Source organism: Aythya marila (assembly GCF_965140915.1).
Source record: "Aythya marila genome assembly, chromosome: Z".
Lineage (NCBI taxonomy): Eukaryota > Metazoa > Chordata > Aves > Anseriformes > Anatidae > Aythya > Aythya marila.
Genome location: NC_139080.1, coordinates 73,045,989 through 73,063,995, shown reverse-complemented (window position 1 = coordinate 73,063,995; position 18,007 = coordinate 73,045,989). Strand labels below are relative to the sequence as shown.

The following is an 18,007-nucleotide window of genomic DNA, read 5'->3' as shown; positions in this document are numbered from 1 at the left end:
CAGAATTCCAGACCATTTGAGGAAGCTTTTCTCTTGCAAGGGGCAAGTTGTGACACTGGGCTACTTGTTTTGGAGTAGGTGAGTCTGGAGCACTCTTCTGGTCCGTGCTCAGCAGGGGCTGTACCACAGTGTGGCCCTGGGGCTCAAATCCCCACTGCAGGGCATGCTCCAGGATCACTTTGATTCTACAAAGCGTTGCCTGGAGCAGAACCAACCGAAAGACACACAGGTGGTGATGCACAGTTTAGTTTCAAGAATCCCTCTGGAATTAAATTCAGCCCCTTGTCAGTTTAGCTGGAGGCTAGCTGTGGCAAGCAGTGGCTCTCTGGGCACCATGACAGGGGGTGTATTGGGGTACCAAACACCAAACCTTGAGCTCTGGCTGCGAATGGAGTACTGTTATCAAAAAAAAAGAGTTAAATCAAAGGTCATTTCTTGTAGCTGGGGGCATGCTGACGGTGGAAGAGGGTGGGGTGGGCTTGGAGCCTGCCCCGCAGCAACCCACGGGCAGCAAGGAGAAGGTGAAGTGGCAGTGGGAGCAGAGCCCCTGCTGTGGGGCAATGTCAGCGCCACTTTCCTGAGCTCCGCCTGCGGTATCTGGAGGAAAGCGGGCTCGCATTGTCTTCTACCGCTCGCCCCAGGAAACATGATATCATTCCCAAACAAAAGCGGGAAAGCTGACAGATCTATTGAGATGGGTGTGACTGCGATACACACCTAACCGGCCAGCTCCTGTGGAAAGGGTTGTGACGGGCAGCCCATCAGCACCCCGCTGCCGGCACTGTCCACCCGCGCTGCGCATCCACGCAGCCGGCTGCTTGTTTCTGCCATGCCTGCAGCTTCATGGGCACTGCCTGCCCTCCGTGGCTTCGTGGTGTGTGCCACCATGTAGAGCAATAGGAGGGGTGAGGAGAAAGAGCTGGGGCAATCGGTCTGTCTCTCCTTCTCCGTCCATAATGCTTAGAGCACCAGAAATTGCCTTAAAGTGATGAGCTGGAGGTGAGCTGAGGGCCACATAGCGTGCAGCTAAGCAGTCATGAAACTTAAGCCACAGAAGAGGAACTGGTAAACAATGTACAGCCTATTACAGCTCTGGCTAGATAAGAATACTTACAAACACACATTCAACAGATTGTAAACACACTTTTTTTTTTTTTTTTCTTTCCCATGTTAATCTCTTGCTTTTTCTAGGTGCCAAAATAAATAAAAAATCAGAAACATCTCAAGCTCATTAGTTCACTTAGCTATTAATGCGCTGCTAATCATGAAGGTCTAGAAACTGTAAAGTGAGTTACCCTGCAAGGAGGACTTCTGCCTCCTCATGCTTCTTTCTGGTTTTCACTGCAACACAATCTGCTGTTTTACAGCATCTTGTATTTCTGCTGAGAGATGGACTGGAAGAACCTATGTGTGTCTCGGTGACATGTTTTGGAGTGAGTCTGAGGTTACTGTCTGAGATGTATTTCTGTTTAGCAGATTATGCATGGTGTGTGAAAAGAAGCTGAAGAAACTGTACAGAAAATCAAAAAATGAGAGGTGATAGCAATACTTAAATGCTGAGCAACCGAGAGTCCCATGGGAAAAGAGCAAGTCTTCCTCAGGACTATGCTTGTGATAGCTTCAGCAATGATCTCCCACTTGCCTGTTCTGAATGCTATAAACCAGATTTGCATTAGTATATTTCTGCTCTGCACCCTTCTGCAGATGTCTCTAATGACTAACTGCTGACTTGCTAAAGTAATCTCATTTGCTGATAATACTGAACCATTCTTCAGCTGTGCTTGAAGTGTTATTAATTGGCCCTATACAATGTGCATTCTTCCGCCCTTTTTGTCCACTGACTTTCATGCGGATTCCAGCTGCAGAATCCAGTCTAGAAGCTTGTACTGGAATAATACTTGTCTAAAATCTGGTACGGGAATACCTGGAAACGTCAACACTTCCTGTGGCATTGCCAGTTCACAAAGTGAGGCACAGAAGGAGTCAACATTTAGTCTGTGTCTAGAGCAGATAATGTGGGGGAATGGCACTGATAATTTCAATGTAATGAGCTTTAGGAAAAAGTTAATACCTTCAGACAGCAGAGAAAACCTGTTGCTGTGTGCATGCTCAGCACATAGAAAGAAGTAGCAGCAGCTTCTGGCCATAGCAGCATGCTCCCTGGTAGCTTGCACTCTGTCCTCCCCTCACTTGCTGTGAGAGAGCTTCACCAGGGTAAGTGGTCTCACTGAAGCAAACACAAGTAGTTAAATCAATTAAGATAACTCCTAGAATGAGGAGCAGGGACTTGTGTTTTGCCTGTGCGTTGGAAGTGAGAACAGCATGACAGGTCGACTACAGACAGTAAAGCAAAAGCTTACCTGAAATCATCAGGCTGAATCCATAGAGAACCAGATGTGCTAAAGGGTCCATGCTTTCCAGGATATATCCATGCAGTTCTTGCAGCCACTCATGGAGTATCCTTTTCCTGGGGCAGGAGTTTACCAGCGACTCTCCTCCAGCATGCTACGCCGCAGCGTGTTTACAAGTCACGGGCAAGAAACCGGCGCAGCGGAGCAGGCTGGAACAGTCTCATTGCTGTCTGAGTACAGGGAGTTTAAGTTCCTTTTTCCTGTTTCCTTTGTAGATTAGGATGGGAAAGGCAGGATCTTAAAGGCATTTTTATATCAGCAGGGCTGCAGGGCAGCGCGAGCCCCGTCCATCCAGCAATACATCAAAACGGTTATCGAGAGCTGCTGGGGGAGCAGAGGATGGCTGCTGGCCACCGTCAGCAAAACAGGAACAGCGGTGGCATCCTCCAGCCGGCAGGAGACTATGAGCAGAGCCTCCTCCTCTGAGGTACTGTAGGTGGAAAGTGTCACCCCCTTCCCTCAGCGCAGATTTGCTGGATTCTCAGGCCCCTCTCATCTTTCCAGTTACTTTTCGACCTGTGTGGAAGCTGCTGTCTGCAAAGCGTCTCAGCACCCAGCAATAAAATTATGAAATAAACCCTGACGAAGCAACCAGTTGAATCCAGCACAGACCAACTCCAGTCACCATCCAGCCAACTACCCCATTACTTGGTGTGCTTTACTGGAAACAATTTTTCTTTACTTCTGACAATTGGAAGCAGATTGAAAACTTGTTACGATAATAAATCCTAACTAGAGTTTTTATGACTTCAGTGGAATCAAAATGCCACATCACTCGGGGGTCTCAAAACAAGAAGGAAAAAATACAAAGAAAACCACAAAAAAAAAAAATAGTAAAATTAATGAAATAAATGCAGAGGCAGCACTCATATAAATTAGTGTAATTGCAAATAAAGGGCAATCATATTTACCAGTTGACTAAATATAACCCATGACAATGCACCATTTGAAAGTCCTGTAGTTCTGCCAAGATGCTAACACCCAGAATGACTTTTACACAAGTATGGAAAAGCAAATGTTCAGCATCGTTTTAGAAAGGGGGTGCGGATTCATCCTACTTCAGTTTAATTTCCTTTGGAAGACCTTTTCCACTTCAGCTGGTGCAGATTTCACAGAGGAAGTCCTTCACACCCAAGATCTAGTGCCTTGTGGTCAGAAGGGTATCACCTACAATGATTCAGTACATTAACCCAGAACTGCTCCTTACAACGTGCCCCCAAAATAAAACAGAAACCAAACCAGGTAGGAACTTATATTGAAAATCTATTTGGAAAAACATAGAGTGAGGTCAATGCACTACTAAAATTCAATTTAAGGCTTTAAGGAGGCAAAATATAAAGTATTTCCCTGGTCTGGTTCCTCTGACACACATACATGTGTTTTGTCCATATTTGATTTTTGAGAACATTTTCTTCCTCTCTGAGACATGAAGAGGAAGTGATTATTCACACTTCAGTTGCATGTTATCCTATATAAATCTAGTGGTATAGGTCCCTCCATTATCAGAACACTTAGTATATTGCCAGACACTGAGTAGTATTACCATAGTTCCCATCTACTTATAACTTCGCCTTTCCTCAGTTTTTCTTCATTGGCTTCTGATTTGCTAAGAGGTGGGGGGTTAACCAACATTAGTAAAGACTATGCTTCTCCACTGTTATTCTGAACTTAGAGTTCTTTTCTTTTCTTTTCTTTTCTTTTCTTTTCTTTTCTTTTCTTTTCTTTTCTTTTCTTTTCTTTTCTTTTCTTTTCTTTTCTTTTCTTTTCTTTTCTTTTCTTTTCTTTTCTTTTCTTTTCTTTTCTTTTCTTTTCCTTTTTCCCTTCCCTTCCCTTCCCTTCCCTTCCCTTCCCTTCCCTTCCCTTCCCTTCCCTTCCCTTCCCTTCCCTTCCCTTCCCTTCCCTTCCCTTCCCTTCCCTTCCCTTCCCTTCCCTTCCCTTCCCTTCCCTTCCCTTCCCTTCCCTTCCCTTCCCTTCCCTTCCCTTCCCTTCCCTTCCCTTCTTCCTTAAATCTCATTGCCCAGTGCATAAAGAGGTCACTGAGAAGGAATGTGCATGTTTCCCTTTATAATGCACCTAGACGGACAGCAGTATATACGGACTGCAGATGAAACTGATTTTATAGTATGTATAAATGACTGGGTCAGCTGTGGGAGAAATTCACTATTTTTTGAATGAGTATTCAACCTTATTCAAAAAAAGCTTATGCCTACTGGTCATTTCATGTGCCCTGACAATGTAGCTATCTCTGGGATAAGAACAGCTAGCCTAGATACATAATATTTCACAGATACAAGAAGAATGCAAATTCGTGTTGAAACTGGAAGGGGTAGAATTTGATTGGGATACCAGCCTCATCAGGTACATGCATTTGGTTTTGTTTCATTCTATCATTTCATTGTTGAAATTTCAAATAGCATCTATTTATATATGTATATTTTAAGATTTAGCAATTACTTAATGCGTAATAAGTGCTTAAGCTCACATCTGTTTCTATTTGGAACGCATTTAAACATCACAGTTTGATTTTTGCTCCCATTGAAGTTACAATTAATAATGTGACAAGCTTTTGGAATTTAAACTATTTCACTGTTCTGGCTTGATTTACCCATATGTAGGTGTCTGACATATTTAAGTGTCTTCCCCCACTCCCAAAACCATATTGTCAGTAAAAGAAACAGGGCTGAAAGCGAGGATGTCAGGAAGAGTAAAACAAGGTGTTGAGTTACTCTCACTTTCCTTGCACGTGGGGCTAATAGAGGCTGTTGGCTTCTGGGCTGACCAATGGACATGCCTGTGGGACATCCTCAAGTGGGTTCACAGCAGTGTTTGCACCCCATAAGCAACATCTGTTGGCTATTCCAAAGGCATTGGGGGAGTTGGAAAGGCTGCCCAGCCCCATGTGCTTTCTGAAGCGTTCCCTCAGGAACATCAGTCTTGTTCGTGAACACGTATCAGCATTCACATCTAGCCACACACCCATCAAGGCAGCGTGCACGCATCTTTAAATTAATTAAAGCAGGGAAACAAGTTGTCTTTTGACACGTAGATATAATCCTAACGTTAAACTTGGGTTTTCATTACTCTGTTTGCCGAAAGCTAATTTTATGACATGTCAAGTGCTGTGAACTCCTGACACCAGGCTTTCCTTTCTAGATAAGCAGCACGCTTGTCTCAAGGACAATCCATTCATGCACACTGCAGCACATGGAAATATGTGAGGAGGAAAAAGAAACAATGCCACTCTGCACTTCTTTAATCAGGTAGATGTGTTAGCAGAAAACACATATCCTCCTGCAGTGTCTGGATGTATTATGCTTTTTGGAAGCAAGCCATTACTTTGTCCTTGACATGATGTTAATATGTGCTAGCAGGAGGCCGTAAAGCACCTTTAGGAGTACTGCTCGCTGCAATCAGCTAAAGTGGAGCAGAGGCTCATAAATTATGGGCTTTTAAGCTGCCTTTCTTACACAGACCTGGCTGTCCCCCACAGCCTGGGTGTCCCCCATGCCACTGGGGCTGACCACAGCCTGACAGCCCCCTGGTTTGGTCCCTGGCAGTGGGGGCAGCAGCCGGGGACATGAGCTGTCCCTGTGCTGTCTGCTGTGGACGGCCTCCAGACCCATGCCAGGCACTGGTGGTACAGAAGATGGAGGGGGAACAGGTTTTGTTGTGGTGTGTAGGTAGAGCTATATATATATATATATTTTTTTTTGCTCAGCTTTTTTGTTTTGTTTTGTTTTGTTTTGTTTTGTTTTGTTTTCTTGTCAAAAAGGTCCTTCTCTTGGGTCTTCAGGAGACCACAGTGTGGGAAGTGGCTGAGTCTGAGCCATCTGCAGGATAGCCTTAGCCAAAGGGAGATTTTGCTCTTTTGTTTTCCATGTAAATGAAACAAAATGGCATTTTCTACAGGGGAATCATACACAGGACCCTTTGGGAACCTCAGGTTTCTCTCAAGGGGAAGGTTCAGCTGATGAAACAATACAGGAGTCCTTGAAGTACTCTGTATCAGTAAAGGCATTGAGAAGGATATCAAGCGTATTGAATAAGGCATGATGCCTGCATTCTGGAAGCTTTGTGAGTCACTTGTATTTTGCTGAAAGTGGCTTTGTGTAGATTTTAGGGTTACCAGCTGTTAGCAGGAGACAAACAAAATAATTCCTGTTTCCCAATTCTTTGCTGATGGATGGGATCAACTCTGTTTAAGAACTTCTTGGAGAGTGAAACTGTAAGAAGTGAGGAACCAGCAGTGGTGCTGGCCACTGGTGGTTCCAAATGTGTACAAAGTCACATAAATAAGAAGAAAGTTAGTTTTATCCCACTGTGTGGGTGAAAAGGACAAACCTGCATACTTGATGTCAGTACGTTTTGACCCCATTCTTTCCCTATTTTAGAGCATGTCTGCTCTCTTTTTTAAAATGCATGCCAAAAGGGGTGATCCTGAACATGTGCTAAGTTAACTTAAGTGCTCGTGTTTCTCTGCCAAGATTGGATCAGGTTCTAGGAGTACAAGCGTAAGGGAGTTTAATACTCCTGCTGCCCTGAAGTTAAAAGAAGTCTGGAGACAAATGGGATTCTGCAGCCTAGAAGAGAAGTCATCCCACATGAGGTGAGCAGAAACCACAGAGCTTGTAATTTTTCTCCTCTCTGTCCTTTATTACCGTTTTTCTACTTAATTTTTCTACAGTGCATTTTGAAGGATGAATGAGTCTGTATTATGTTTAATGGTAACAAATGTAGAGCCAAATGTCCGTTAAGATGTTAACACTGAATCATCACAAATTATGTCAGGCAGTTAAAATAAGTCTTCAGAGAGTAGCTGTAACTTAATGAGGCAAATTTCTTATCTGTGCAGTTTGGAGAAATAAAGATTAATTGTGTAAGCCACTTAATGTACAAGATGTTTGCAGATCTGACTATGGCTTCCAAGTCCCAGGAAATAGGTCACACTAAAGAGATCTCAGGGGTGGTGTTTTTATCCTTCAACAGTACAAATATTTATTCTTAAAATCCTGTTTGCAGGATCCATTATTTTTCACTGAAATCATCTCTCTCTTGATTTGATTCTAATGATAACTTTGATTTGAATGGCTGCATTACTAAACTTTATAGTGATTCCGCCCAAGATTTGAATCAACTTTTAACTCATTTGTTATACTGTCAAACAATTCCCCCAAAATATAAACAATCCCTTTTTCATTCAAAAATACAGCGCAGGTCACCAGCCTTTGGCAAGTGCAACTTAGTGAGAAATTTGCTGTCTCCTTCCTTTGCCTTCAAATTTACATCCCCCTCGGACTGGCTAAAATATTGTACTGGTTAACAGTAGAGTCACTGTTGATGATCTGTTCCTTCACAGTTCCTTCACTGGACAGCTCTGGCTTTAAATTCAGCTTCTCCTCTCTGAGATGAAGATTTCTAAATGGTAATGTTTTTGAGTATTTGAACAATACAGTTTTAGGCATTCTTGAAATAGGGAAGTATGAAAGAAATACAATTCTTTTCTTAAGTTGAGAACTTAAAATGTAGATTTACATATAAATAAAAGACTTCAGTATTGTACACTAAGGTCAATAATTCTGAATAATTTTAAATACAGCAAACCCGAACACAAGTCCACCCATTAAACACCATTTCCTCATTGAATTTAGAGGAAAAACAAGGAAAAGGAAGGATAGTGAAAATCTGAAGGCATTAATCTGGTGTTTTGTCTCTCATGCATAGTATGAATGATAGTACTGTTTGATACTTTCTACTATAAGCTTTTTTTTTTTTTTTTGCTTTCTAATTTTCAGATGTATTGAGTCCCCCTTACTCCTACTGCAGGTGGGCAAACTCTTGTTGTGTGTCCAAGACAGACCTCTTGCACCCTACTTGTTCTTTGCTGCAGAGCAGAAATCTTGGTCCTGATCCAAAGATACCCATGTTCAGTGAATCAAGCTTAGTCACTTTTAATGAATGTAGCTTTCAAGGAATTAGTTTTACAAGAGGAAACAGAGCAGGTCATTTTACATTTCTGGCTCATTTTTTTTTTTAAATGTGGGAGGCTTCCTCCATTTCACTTTTCTGGCATATTGTCTGGTTAGTCCTTCTTCCTGAAATGAGAATCAGTTCAGACTGCAAGTAAGGGCAAGAAATGCTTCTTCCTCTGCTCTAAATGTCTGCCAATCCCAACAAATGATTGATCAAAGCTGGAATTTGAATTCCAATCATCTATGTGGTTATGAAATGCTGAATGGCTTCCTTCCTCCTAACTGAAAAAGATGACAACTATTTGTTTTGGAAATAATTCAGTTCTCCTTCCCATTGATTAACCTGCACTTTGCAGCATTTCTCTGGCTGGAGTTGCCACCTACTGCTGTCTACACCATTCAGCTAGTATTCACTGTTGTGAATGTATGCATATAAACTCTAGTTTTATGATCTCTTTTCAGGAGAAAAAATCTTTCCAAGCTTTTATTATTTTTTTTTTCACTCTAGACAATTTTGAGGTCCACTCCACCCAGATGCCGTATCAGTGTGAGGCAAAAATATTTCTAAGGCAGTCACTTCAAAGCAGATACTAAGAAGAATGGTATAAGAAAGACATAAAACTATTAGCAAGCATCCAGATGCTTTCTCAAGGGTCTGGAGGGAGAGATGTATGAGGAGCAGCTGAGGTCCCTCAGTTTGTTCAGCCCAGAGCAGAGCAGGCCGAGGGGAGGCCTCATGGCGGCCTGCAGCTCCCTCAGGAGGGGAGCGGAGGGGCAGGCGCTGAGCTCTGCTCTCTGGGGACAGCGACAGGACCCGAGGGGACGGCATGGAGCTGGGACAGGGGAGGGTCAGGCTGGGGATTAGGGAAAGGGTCTGCACCCAGAGGTGGTCGGGCAGTCAGACAGGCTCCCCAGGGCAGTGGTCACGGCACCGATCTGCCAGAGTTCAATAAGTGCTTCGACAACGCTGCCAGGTGTAGGGGCTGTTTTGTGGGTGGTCCTATCTGGTGCCAGGAGTTGGACTCCATAAGCCTTGTGGGACCCTTCCAACTCAGGATATTCTGTGATTCTATGAAAGCAAGCATTTTAATATCTACCTGTCTCCTCAAAATAAGATTTTCTTATTGCTATTGCCTCATTGTGGTCTGGTTTGTTCCTTGTATTTTTGTTTCATGCTTGCAGCAGAAAAATGGAAATATACTGAAAGACTTTACAACCACTTCACCTTGGGAATGTATTCCTCCAGTTGTGAAGCAGTACACTCCAGCAGTAAGAAGCATTAACCAATATTATCAGACAAAAATAATTAAAAATGTATCAGTGTTCCGCGTGTCTGAAATTGCTCACAGGAACACTGCATATTGTTTTCTAAGCTCACTAACACAAGGAAAGAAAACAACACAATTTGAAAGAAACAGCTTTGATTCTCTTTTATCTGTAGTGACTGGGAGTTGCTCCTGAAGACTGAAAGAACATCACTCCTATCTTCAGGAAGAGCAAGAAGGAAGAGCCAGGGAACTACAGGCTCATCAGTCTCACCTTGATCTCTGAGGTGGTGATGGAGCAATTAATGCTGGAATCATTTCCAGACACATGGAGGATGCAAAGCTGACTGGGAAGAGTCGGTATGAATTTATGAAGGGGAAAATGTACTTCACCAACCTGACAGACTTCTCCAATGAAGTAATTAGCCAATGGTCAAGGAGAGTGGTATAGATGTTTACCTGAACAAGGCTTTTTTGATGCTGTTTTTCCATAACTTCCTTACAGATACAGCATGGGTTAGGTAACTGTAAGATGGACTGAAAACTAGCTCAGGGCTCACTGTGTGATCTGTGGCCCAAAGTCCAGCGAAGGCCAGTCAGTAGTGGTGCCCCCAGGGGTGGGTACTGCTGCCAGCACTGTTTAACCTTTTCACTAATGACCTGGATGGTGGGACAGTGTACCCTCAACAAGTTTGTGGATGATGCACAGCAGGGAGGGGTGGCTGATACATGTACACCAACTGGTTGTGTCACTGGGCAAAGGGACCTTGACAGGCTGGAGAAATGGTCAGAGAGGAACCTCAAGAAGTTCCAGAAAGGTAAATGCCTTTCTGGAAAAGGTCCTGACCCGATGAGCAACAGCTCAGGCACCAGCACAGGTTGGGGGGTGACTGGCTGGAAAGCAGCTTTGCTGAGAAGGACCTAAGGGTCCAGGTGGACAAGGAGCTGACCATGAGCAAGCAGTGCACCTTCACAGTGAAAAAGGCCAGTAATATCCTAGATAGTATTAGGAAGATTTGTCTTCAGCAGGCTGAGGGAGGTGATCCTTCCCTCTACTCAGCCCTCGTGAGACAAGTGAGCAGAACTGTTTCTAAATTGCTTCAATCCATACATACCACCACTTAATCCACGTCCTCTCAGGTTGGGGGCATAGCATAAAATGGGTAAACTATTGCCAGGTAGTGAGACCTGTGATATTGTCCTAAGAGTCTTGATATACACACAGTAGCTCAGATCATAGCTGGGAACGATTTATTAATGAGGACGGGATCTCCTGACGGGAGGTTAGTACCCCCTTCATGGCTCAAAGATGAGCCCCTTCGTGAGCCAAAGATGTTATGAGCATGACTGAGGACCAAAAGGATGAGTTGTTAAAAGAAGGAATGATCAATAAGGTTCTCAGACAGAAACAGGCAACCTGGAGGCCTTCAACAGAACAAAAGAAAAATCAGGGTGCTAAAGAAAGCATTTTTATCACAAGGGAACATTACAAAACACAACCAAATCCTGTAAATTTTATTCTGCTATCCAACAGAATCACTGCTAAAGAATAAAACCATTCCCTGCCTTGAGAGAAAGCGAATTTAAAGCGGCCTGTTTATTCAGTCTGCAGCTTCTTTCCATTGTTCATTAAAATATGTTATTGTAACAGAAGTGGAATTCAGGAGGCGATCTCACTAGGTGATGGTTTGATTGGTGAGAATATCAGACTTCAACTTTATCTCAGCAAATAATGGGCTCTCTCTGGAATAGCTGAAACTTAGTCAGGAAGGAAGAGACATTAGTGGGAATTTCCCCTAGATAACATCCCTTGGTTTATAGAAATCCTGTTCCATTATCTCTAAATATTATACAGACATAAATATAGAGGACAACAGCATTTACTGAGCTGAAATTGGAAACACGGTGTTCTCTGCAAGATCCTTCAGTATGTTTGTTTTACATATTTCTGCTATATACTCAAAATGATGGTCACAGATTTGGAGAAACTGAAGGACAAAACCACACAACTTATATTTTAACAGACAGATAATTTTCTAATTCTTTGTGAACCCGTTTTATGAAATAAAGCACACAGTATTCTTCTTTTACATGAGAACTCTTCTAAGGTAGTAGTAAGACTATATCCAACCCCCCCTTTTTTTTTTAACTACTTTTTAAGATTACTGTCTGTCTAGGATTTTTACCTAGATTTTACCTAGTTTTTTTTTTTTTTTTTTTTTTTTTTCCCCTTGGTCAGGACTAGTTTACAATGTGGAAGGTAGAGGAAGTTACCAATAGGTAGTTTATAATTACATTACGCGTACAATGTGAGGGAAATACACACTTGGTAATTTTGTTTAATGCTTTCTGAGCATGTATATATCGTAATGCACATTATTTATGGATCAGTCCTATTTTTCTTCTATGTTGAATCTCTATTCAATGCTCTTATCTTGAAGTTGGGTTTACATATGACACTGCAGCTTGAGAAAAAAGAAAAAACTTGGAAAAAAAAACATTGCAGAAAATGCAAGTAATTTTCCCTTTTACTTCCTTTATTGGTGAATACCACAAAACTAAAATGCTCTGCACAAGGTCAGTATTAGCTATATTTCACTACATTTTATTATAGTTCTGCTCTTATATTCAAAAGATGAAATAAGGACATGCTCTACAAGTTAGTCAGTTTTCTGGTCATTTACTTTAAGACTTTACAGTATGAAATAATTCTGTCATAAGAGGCTGCTTATTGTCCTTACATGCTTCCTTTACTTGTTATGAATTGCTATTTAAATAGCGAAGGCATATTACTACTTAATTTACATGCTTTCATTTAAGATAATGCATCTGAGAGTCCATTGGGCAGTCCTTATTCAGGGAAAAATCCCACTGATCATCAGGGGTAGGACTAAAAGACAATTAGACATTCATTGTGTAAAGCATGTGTAAAGCATTGTGTCAAGCATTGTCTACAGCAAGCTTCATCTTCACAATCCAGCAATGAGTTTCAGTAAAACATTCTGATGATTTTACACTTACGATGCAGTATTTCTAGTTCTACATGTTTCTACAATTTGTAAGTTTTTTTTTTTTCTAAATATTTTCAAACATTGCAAAAAAATAGGAGTACTACTAAAATCTGTGATTTTTATAAACTTGGAAAAATAGTTTTAAGAACATCTGTCACAGCTGTGGTGAGCACATGAGCTCAGTGGCTCAGCTTTCCATGCTGCCTCTGCACATCCCTCATTGTTGGTCCATGGGGGCAGGAAGGAAGTGCCTGGGTTCAGCTCTTCGTGTTCTGTAAAGCTTCTATGAGAGCTTTGTTGTATTCAGTGACCAGCTTTCTCACGTTCTTCATTACTGGCTGGTAGTCACTCTCCTGACTCTTTGTTGCTATGACTGATTAAAAGAATTAAGGAAACAAACTGCCAGTATAAATATTAGCATAATTAGAGATCATAAGAGAAACATAATACAGTAAGTTTCCTTCTGCAAAAACTATCAAGAGTTGCAAATAATGGAAAAAACTCTGAATGGCTGTAAAAAATTTACAGCAATTTACTAGCTACCATCCCATGCCAAACATGATAAAAAAGAGCTTACATACTTGAGTCAATTCTGTTTTCATATGTATAGGCAATAGGTCCCTTGTGGAAGACTGCCCATTGTTACACTGCAAACAAAACCATTCCAAGGCACTCGGCTATTTAAAACTATATGTTTTGACACTTCAGGTCTCTAGCCAGAAAAATCTGAGTCCAAAAAAACAGGATCCTTCTTTCCAGTAGCCAAAGCAGATGTAAAAACCTGTTTAAGTAAGCATCTGCACTTGCATAGGTAGGTGATATATTGTACCATGTTAGGCAGAACTTTTAATATTCTGAACATTTTTTCTCTTGGGTTCTTCTTAAGACTTTCTTCTTTTTAGACTATCATAGGGTTCAAAATTCTCGCCTTAATAAAATATTCCTGCATAGCCTACTCCACAGAGGAAGACAGCTGCAGTTCTTTTCTGTTAATGTCAGCAGTCTCTTCTGGTACTTGCTGGTGAGCCCTGTTATCTGTCAAGGAATGACTGGGGCCATGAGGTGGTGAGCCACAGCTCACCAGAAGGCTTCACATCACTGACAAAGGAAGACCATTCTTCTATGAGCGTAGAAAAGGTCTGTCTGCATACACTCACCTAATCCTATCTCAAAGAACAGAAGGATGCCCACAGGTCAAAGGTACATAATATCCTAAGATAGCTGTATTTTCTCCTATGAACCTAAAAAAGCAAAAACTCATTAACATTTGTTCCTTATTGCTTTGTGCAAAGAACAATCCAACCTGCAATAAACTGCCTATTACTGTTTTTCATGTGAAAAAAGTAAAAAAATTACTTCACTTGAAATAAATCATTCTACTAGCCTTTAAATGCAGTAGCAATTATTAAAAGTATATATTTTCCACATAATATTCTGAAATAATTAAAAAACAAAATATATAAACATATATCAAAAGAAATTCACTACTAGCAAAGAGATTGATAATAAAATACATCTTTGTCCAAGATGTATTATGTTGCTTTTTTTTTCTTTTTCTAAGAATTAGAGCACTTATCAGATATAAGAAATGGGATATTTGTTATATGAAAAAATAAAGTTATATGCAGATCCTACATTGCATTTTTTTCTCATCCTAATGGCTAGACTATTATAGAATTGCCTGAAATATTTTTTTTGATGTTTTTTCAGGTGCATAGCAATATCCATTGTCAAACACACAGAGCTGGATGATACAGTCTAGTTCTGCTTTCACTTTTACTACAGTATTTGTACTATAAACATATAATGATTCTATTCATCATTGAGATTTCAAAATTTTTGTTTTCTAAATAATTTTAAAAAAAGGAATTTACTACACTGAATTCAAAGCCCCTAACTTTGAATTTAAATAAATAAAACAGATGTGCAACCATGCCACACGCAGATCTATAAAACAGCTATGGAAAATAGTACAAGATAAGAACTATCAAATCTAAAAAACTTCACTTCTTTTGATAGTTAAAAACCTATCTTATGAAAATCACTTGCAGCAAGTTTTTGCTGGTGTTTTGGAAGGTCTTTCACAGTGAAGGATTAGTCAGGGAGACAGTGTAATGTACCTCTAATTAGCAGCATGTAATGAGAGAGCAACAACACAGTTTACCATCCCAGCCCACTTTTTTTCCTAGCTAAAGCATCTCCTTGTCAGATCTTAGTGTGTTTAGCTGTTTTTTTTTCCCCTCTGATATGAACTTCCTCTTTTATGTTGTAAGAAATACCTAAATGCATAAAACAAATTGTTTACTTTTTCATCATTCACCATTCCATATAAATTTTCAAATAATTCAAAACGCTGGATAAATTCAGATAAGACTGTACAGATACAAAGTTGATCTTTATATGAAACCTAATTACAAAACTGACACAACAGGAAAAATGCAGACAGCAAGACAATTCTTCTGCTTTGGGACAGCTTAAAATTGTTTCAGACAACAGATGCAGGTTTTGCTATATATAATGTCTAGTGTTTAAACAGATACTTGCAAAGCACAGCCTTTCCCGCCCTCCTCTGTCTTCTGCTCCCCATTCTGTCCTGCGTTATTCTGATGGAGGAAACAGCCTTCTTCCTCAATTACTACAGTGTGTGAATTTTACTGTATTTCTTAAATAAAAGGATACATTCCTTCATCATAAAGTTATTTTGCTCATGATGCTGCCACTTCCTCTCCAAATTTGTAAGCTGAAAACAAAAAAGAGCCAAAAAAGAAAATAACTACACATGTTCTTTCTACAAATAATCTCCCCCCAAATGCTTCAATACCCTACATTCTGTCACCTGATAAGATCAAGGTTACTTCACAAACAAAGATAACCAATGGCTAAATGATTTTTAAGGTGCCAATGACACACTGGTCTGTATATAATTTACACTTCATACATTTACTTTTTCTCTATTTATATAAAAGCACTGCATATAACTACAATGGTACATACAGAGAAATGTGTATGCAACTCTGAGGGAAAAAGATGGACATGGTAGAGAGATATTAATTCTCATTAGACTTCATATCATTAAAGTGATCTCTTCTTAAAATCAGTAAGATCTAAAATCACTGAAGATACAGTATTTCCTGACAATGTCTTGGACTTTGAGCTATACAGAAGAAATTTCCTTTCTTCCATAGTTAAGTTTCCTGTCTGATGCCAGAAGCTGTGATAAGAACGGTGCTGCAGTGAGAAGATTGTAAGAGTGTGGGTTAACTGCTGGCACTTCTTCAATAATTTCAGCATCAACAGGAAACTAATGTGGACATTATATCGATGGCTGCTTCCTTACAATACAATTTTATAATATTTGTTTTTCTGATGCTACTGTTCAGGATTCTGCATTTCAAGATATGTAGATGTTATTTTTAAATAGAAAATCTGAAAATCATTCTGAGACTAAACTTTCTGTGAGAACTACTGCAGCAATTTAGGAAGCTATTTCTACACTTTATTTAAAAGCTTATTCTTAAACTAGAAAACATGAAATAATTGCTATCTCACTTCAAATAAATTTTACAGAAAAGAATCAGTTATCTAAGTGCACTGGTTCACAGCATGAGACATTTGTGAGACGTTTCTGACTAAAAATTTTTCTTGTAACATTTGTAGGTGTAGCTACTTGCAATACATCCAGTAATGGGGCCTAGGTTTAAAACATGTGATACACATCAAAGGAAATAATCAGTGCACTTTTATAGTAATCCTTTGAAGGTCAAAACTTATACAGTTGACTGCTTGCAAAATCACCCAAACCCTCAAGATATGTAAACTCTATTTGTACTTCAAAATGTTTGATTTATATAGAGCAATCAACTGTTTTAAGAATATACTTTATTTGCCCTTCTGTCAATGGCAAAGCTCTCAATAACTGAAAGCAATAAAAATGAGTGAAACACAGAAAATAATTCCCATTCTCCACTTATTTTGAGGTTATGCATTTTCCTTCTGTGCATCCGCACCTAGTGAAGTTCTGTTGCCAAAATGATAAGAATTAATTAGTGTTTATAATAGAAGATTCAAAACTGATCGCAAGTTTGTAAACATATTCCTTTCTGATTCACATTTGAAATTTAAATGTAAATATATACAAAAGTTATTTGGGTTTAAAGAAACCCAAACAAACCCTGAAGTTTTAGTGGTCTACCAGGACCAGGAGCAGAAGGATTGGGAAAAAGAAGGAAAAATAATAGCACAGGTTGCAAAGAAAAAAGTTAGCAGCATACCTTTAAAAAGGAAGGTGATCTGATCTAATTATTAGGGACTTTTTTTTTTTTTCTTCTTTAGTTGCTTTCTAAGTTAGTTCTCAAAACTTCTTAAGTAATGGAAGAGAGAGAATTCTGAGCAAAATCAATGTAAACACTTAAAAGATTCACACAATTCTTAAGCTCAGAAAGATCTGCTCTTAGTAACTTTGAAACCAAAGCTTGTAATAAATTTATTGGCATGATACTAATTTCTGTTTAAAAACAGAACAACACATGCTTCCAAATCTCCCTTAGAAGGAGTAAGCTGATTCATCCCACACAGCGCATATGAGGAAACAAGGATAGGACAGAAACAACTGAAGTGATGATACATTTCCTGAGCTATACCTGAGAATGTGTCTCATTCTCTTGAAGCTCTCTCTTCAGGGTCTCATACTCTGCATTCAAGTGTTCCATTATTTTCTTGAAAGCATTACTACGTTTTGTTAATTTTTCTTTGTCATCCTGTAGTCTCTATTTGAAAAAGAAACACAAACAGATTAATTGATGAGTTTATTTGCTGTGGGCTAAAGACAGATTATTTTTGTTCAACTTTCAAGATGCTAGTTTTAATTCCTTTCAGAACAAGATCATATCAGAATGGCTTGGTTTGACCTGAAAGATCATCTGGTTCCAACCTCATATGCATAAATAAGTCACAGCTTTTCTCTAACAATGCATGCCCTATCATAATGATAACATTCAGCAGTTATGATGAACAAGTTGTAAGCTTAGACTGTACTATAACAGCACAAGTGTGAATGATGGTGTTAAGAATTTATAGAAAATTTATCACAAGTGAAATGGGAACTGTTCTAGATGGAGTTTATATTACAGCAAAGAAAGGACAGGATTTTTTTTTTTTTGCGGGGGGTTCTGTGGTTAGATCGCTACATTCTCAATCTTATGGGTAGTCATAAGTTACAGCAGAAAGATCAGATAAATCGGTAAAATAAATGGGAAATTTTGTGGGAAGGAAGTTATCAAAAGGTATCCAGCTGATAGCCTGCCACATGTATCCAGTTAATAAGTCACATATATAAGCTAAGAAGCATTTGG

General features: G+C 39.8%; 2 protein-coding genes across 3 annotated transcripts in view; both read right to left on the bottom strand.

Moving 5' to 3' along the window:
* The window catches only part of TEK (TEK receptor tyrosine kinase), a 43,289-nt gene extending 40,611 nt beyond the window's left edge, over nucleotides 1–2,678 (bottom strand). The window contains exon 1 of the mRNA XM_082783028.1: nucleotides 2,361–2,678. Within this exon, the coding sequence (XP_082639154.1) occupies nucleotides 2,361–2,412 (52 nt within the window). The 5' untranslated portion in view covers nucleotides 2,413–2,678. The remainder of the gene's footprint in view (nucleotides 1–2,360) is intronic.
* An 8,268-nt stretch (nucleotides 2,679–10,946) lies between these two features.
* IFT74 (intraflagellar transport 74) overlaps nucleotides 10,947–18,007 on the bottom strand; it is a 42,258-nt gene continuing 35,197 nt past the window's right edge. Inside the window, exons 16-18 of one of the 2 annotated variants that reach the window (XM_082782916.1) lie at nucleotides 17,297–17,422; nucleotides 15,336–15,396; nucleotides 10,947–13,029 (exon numbers count right to left, since the gene is read on the bottom strand). In XM_082782916.1, the coding sequence (XP_082639042.1) occupies nucleotides 12,914–13,029; nucleotides 15,336–15,396; nucleotides 17,297–17,422 (303 nt within the window). In that variant the 3' untranslated portion in view covers nucleotides 10,947–12,913. The remainder of the gene's footprint in view (nucleotides 13,030–15,335; nucleotides 15,397–17,296; nucleotides 17,423–18,007) is intronic. The other variant, XM_082782915.1, reaches the window with a different exon arrangement.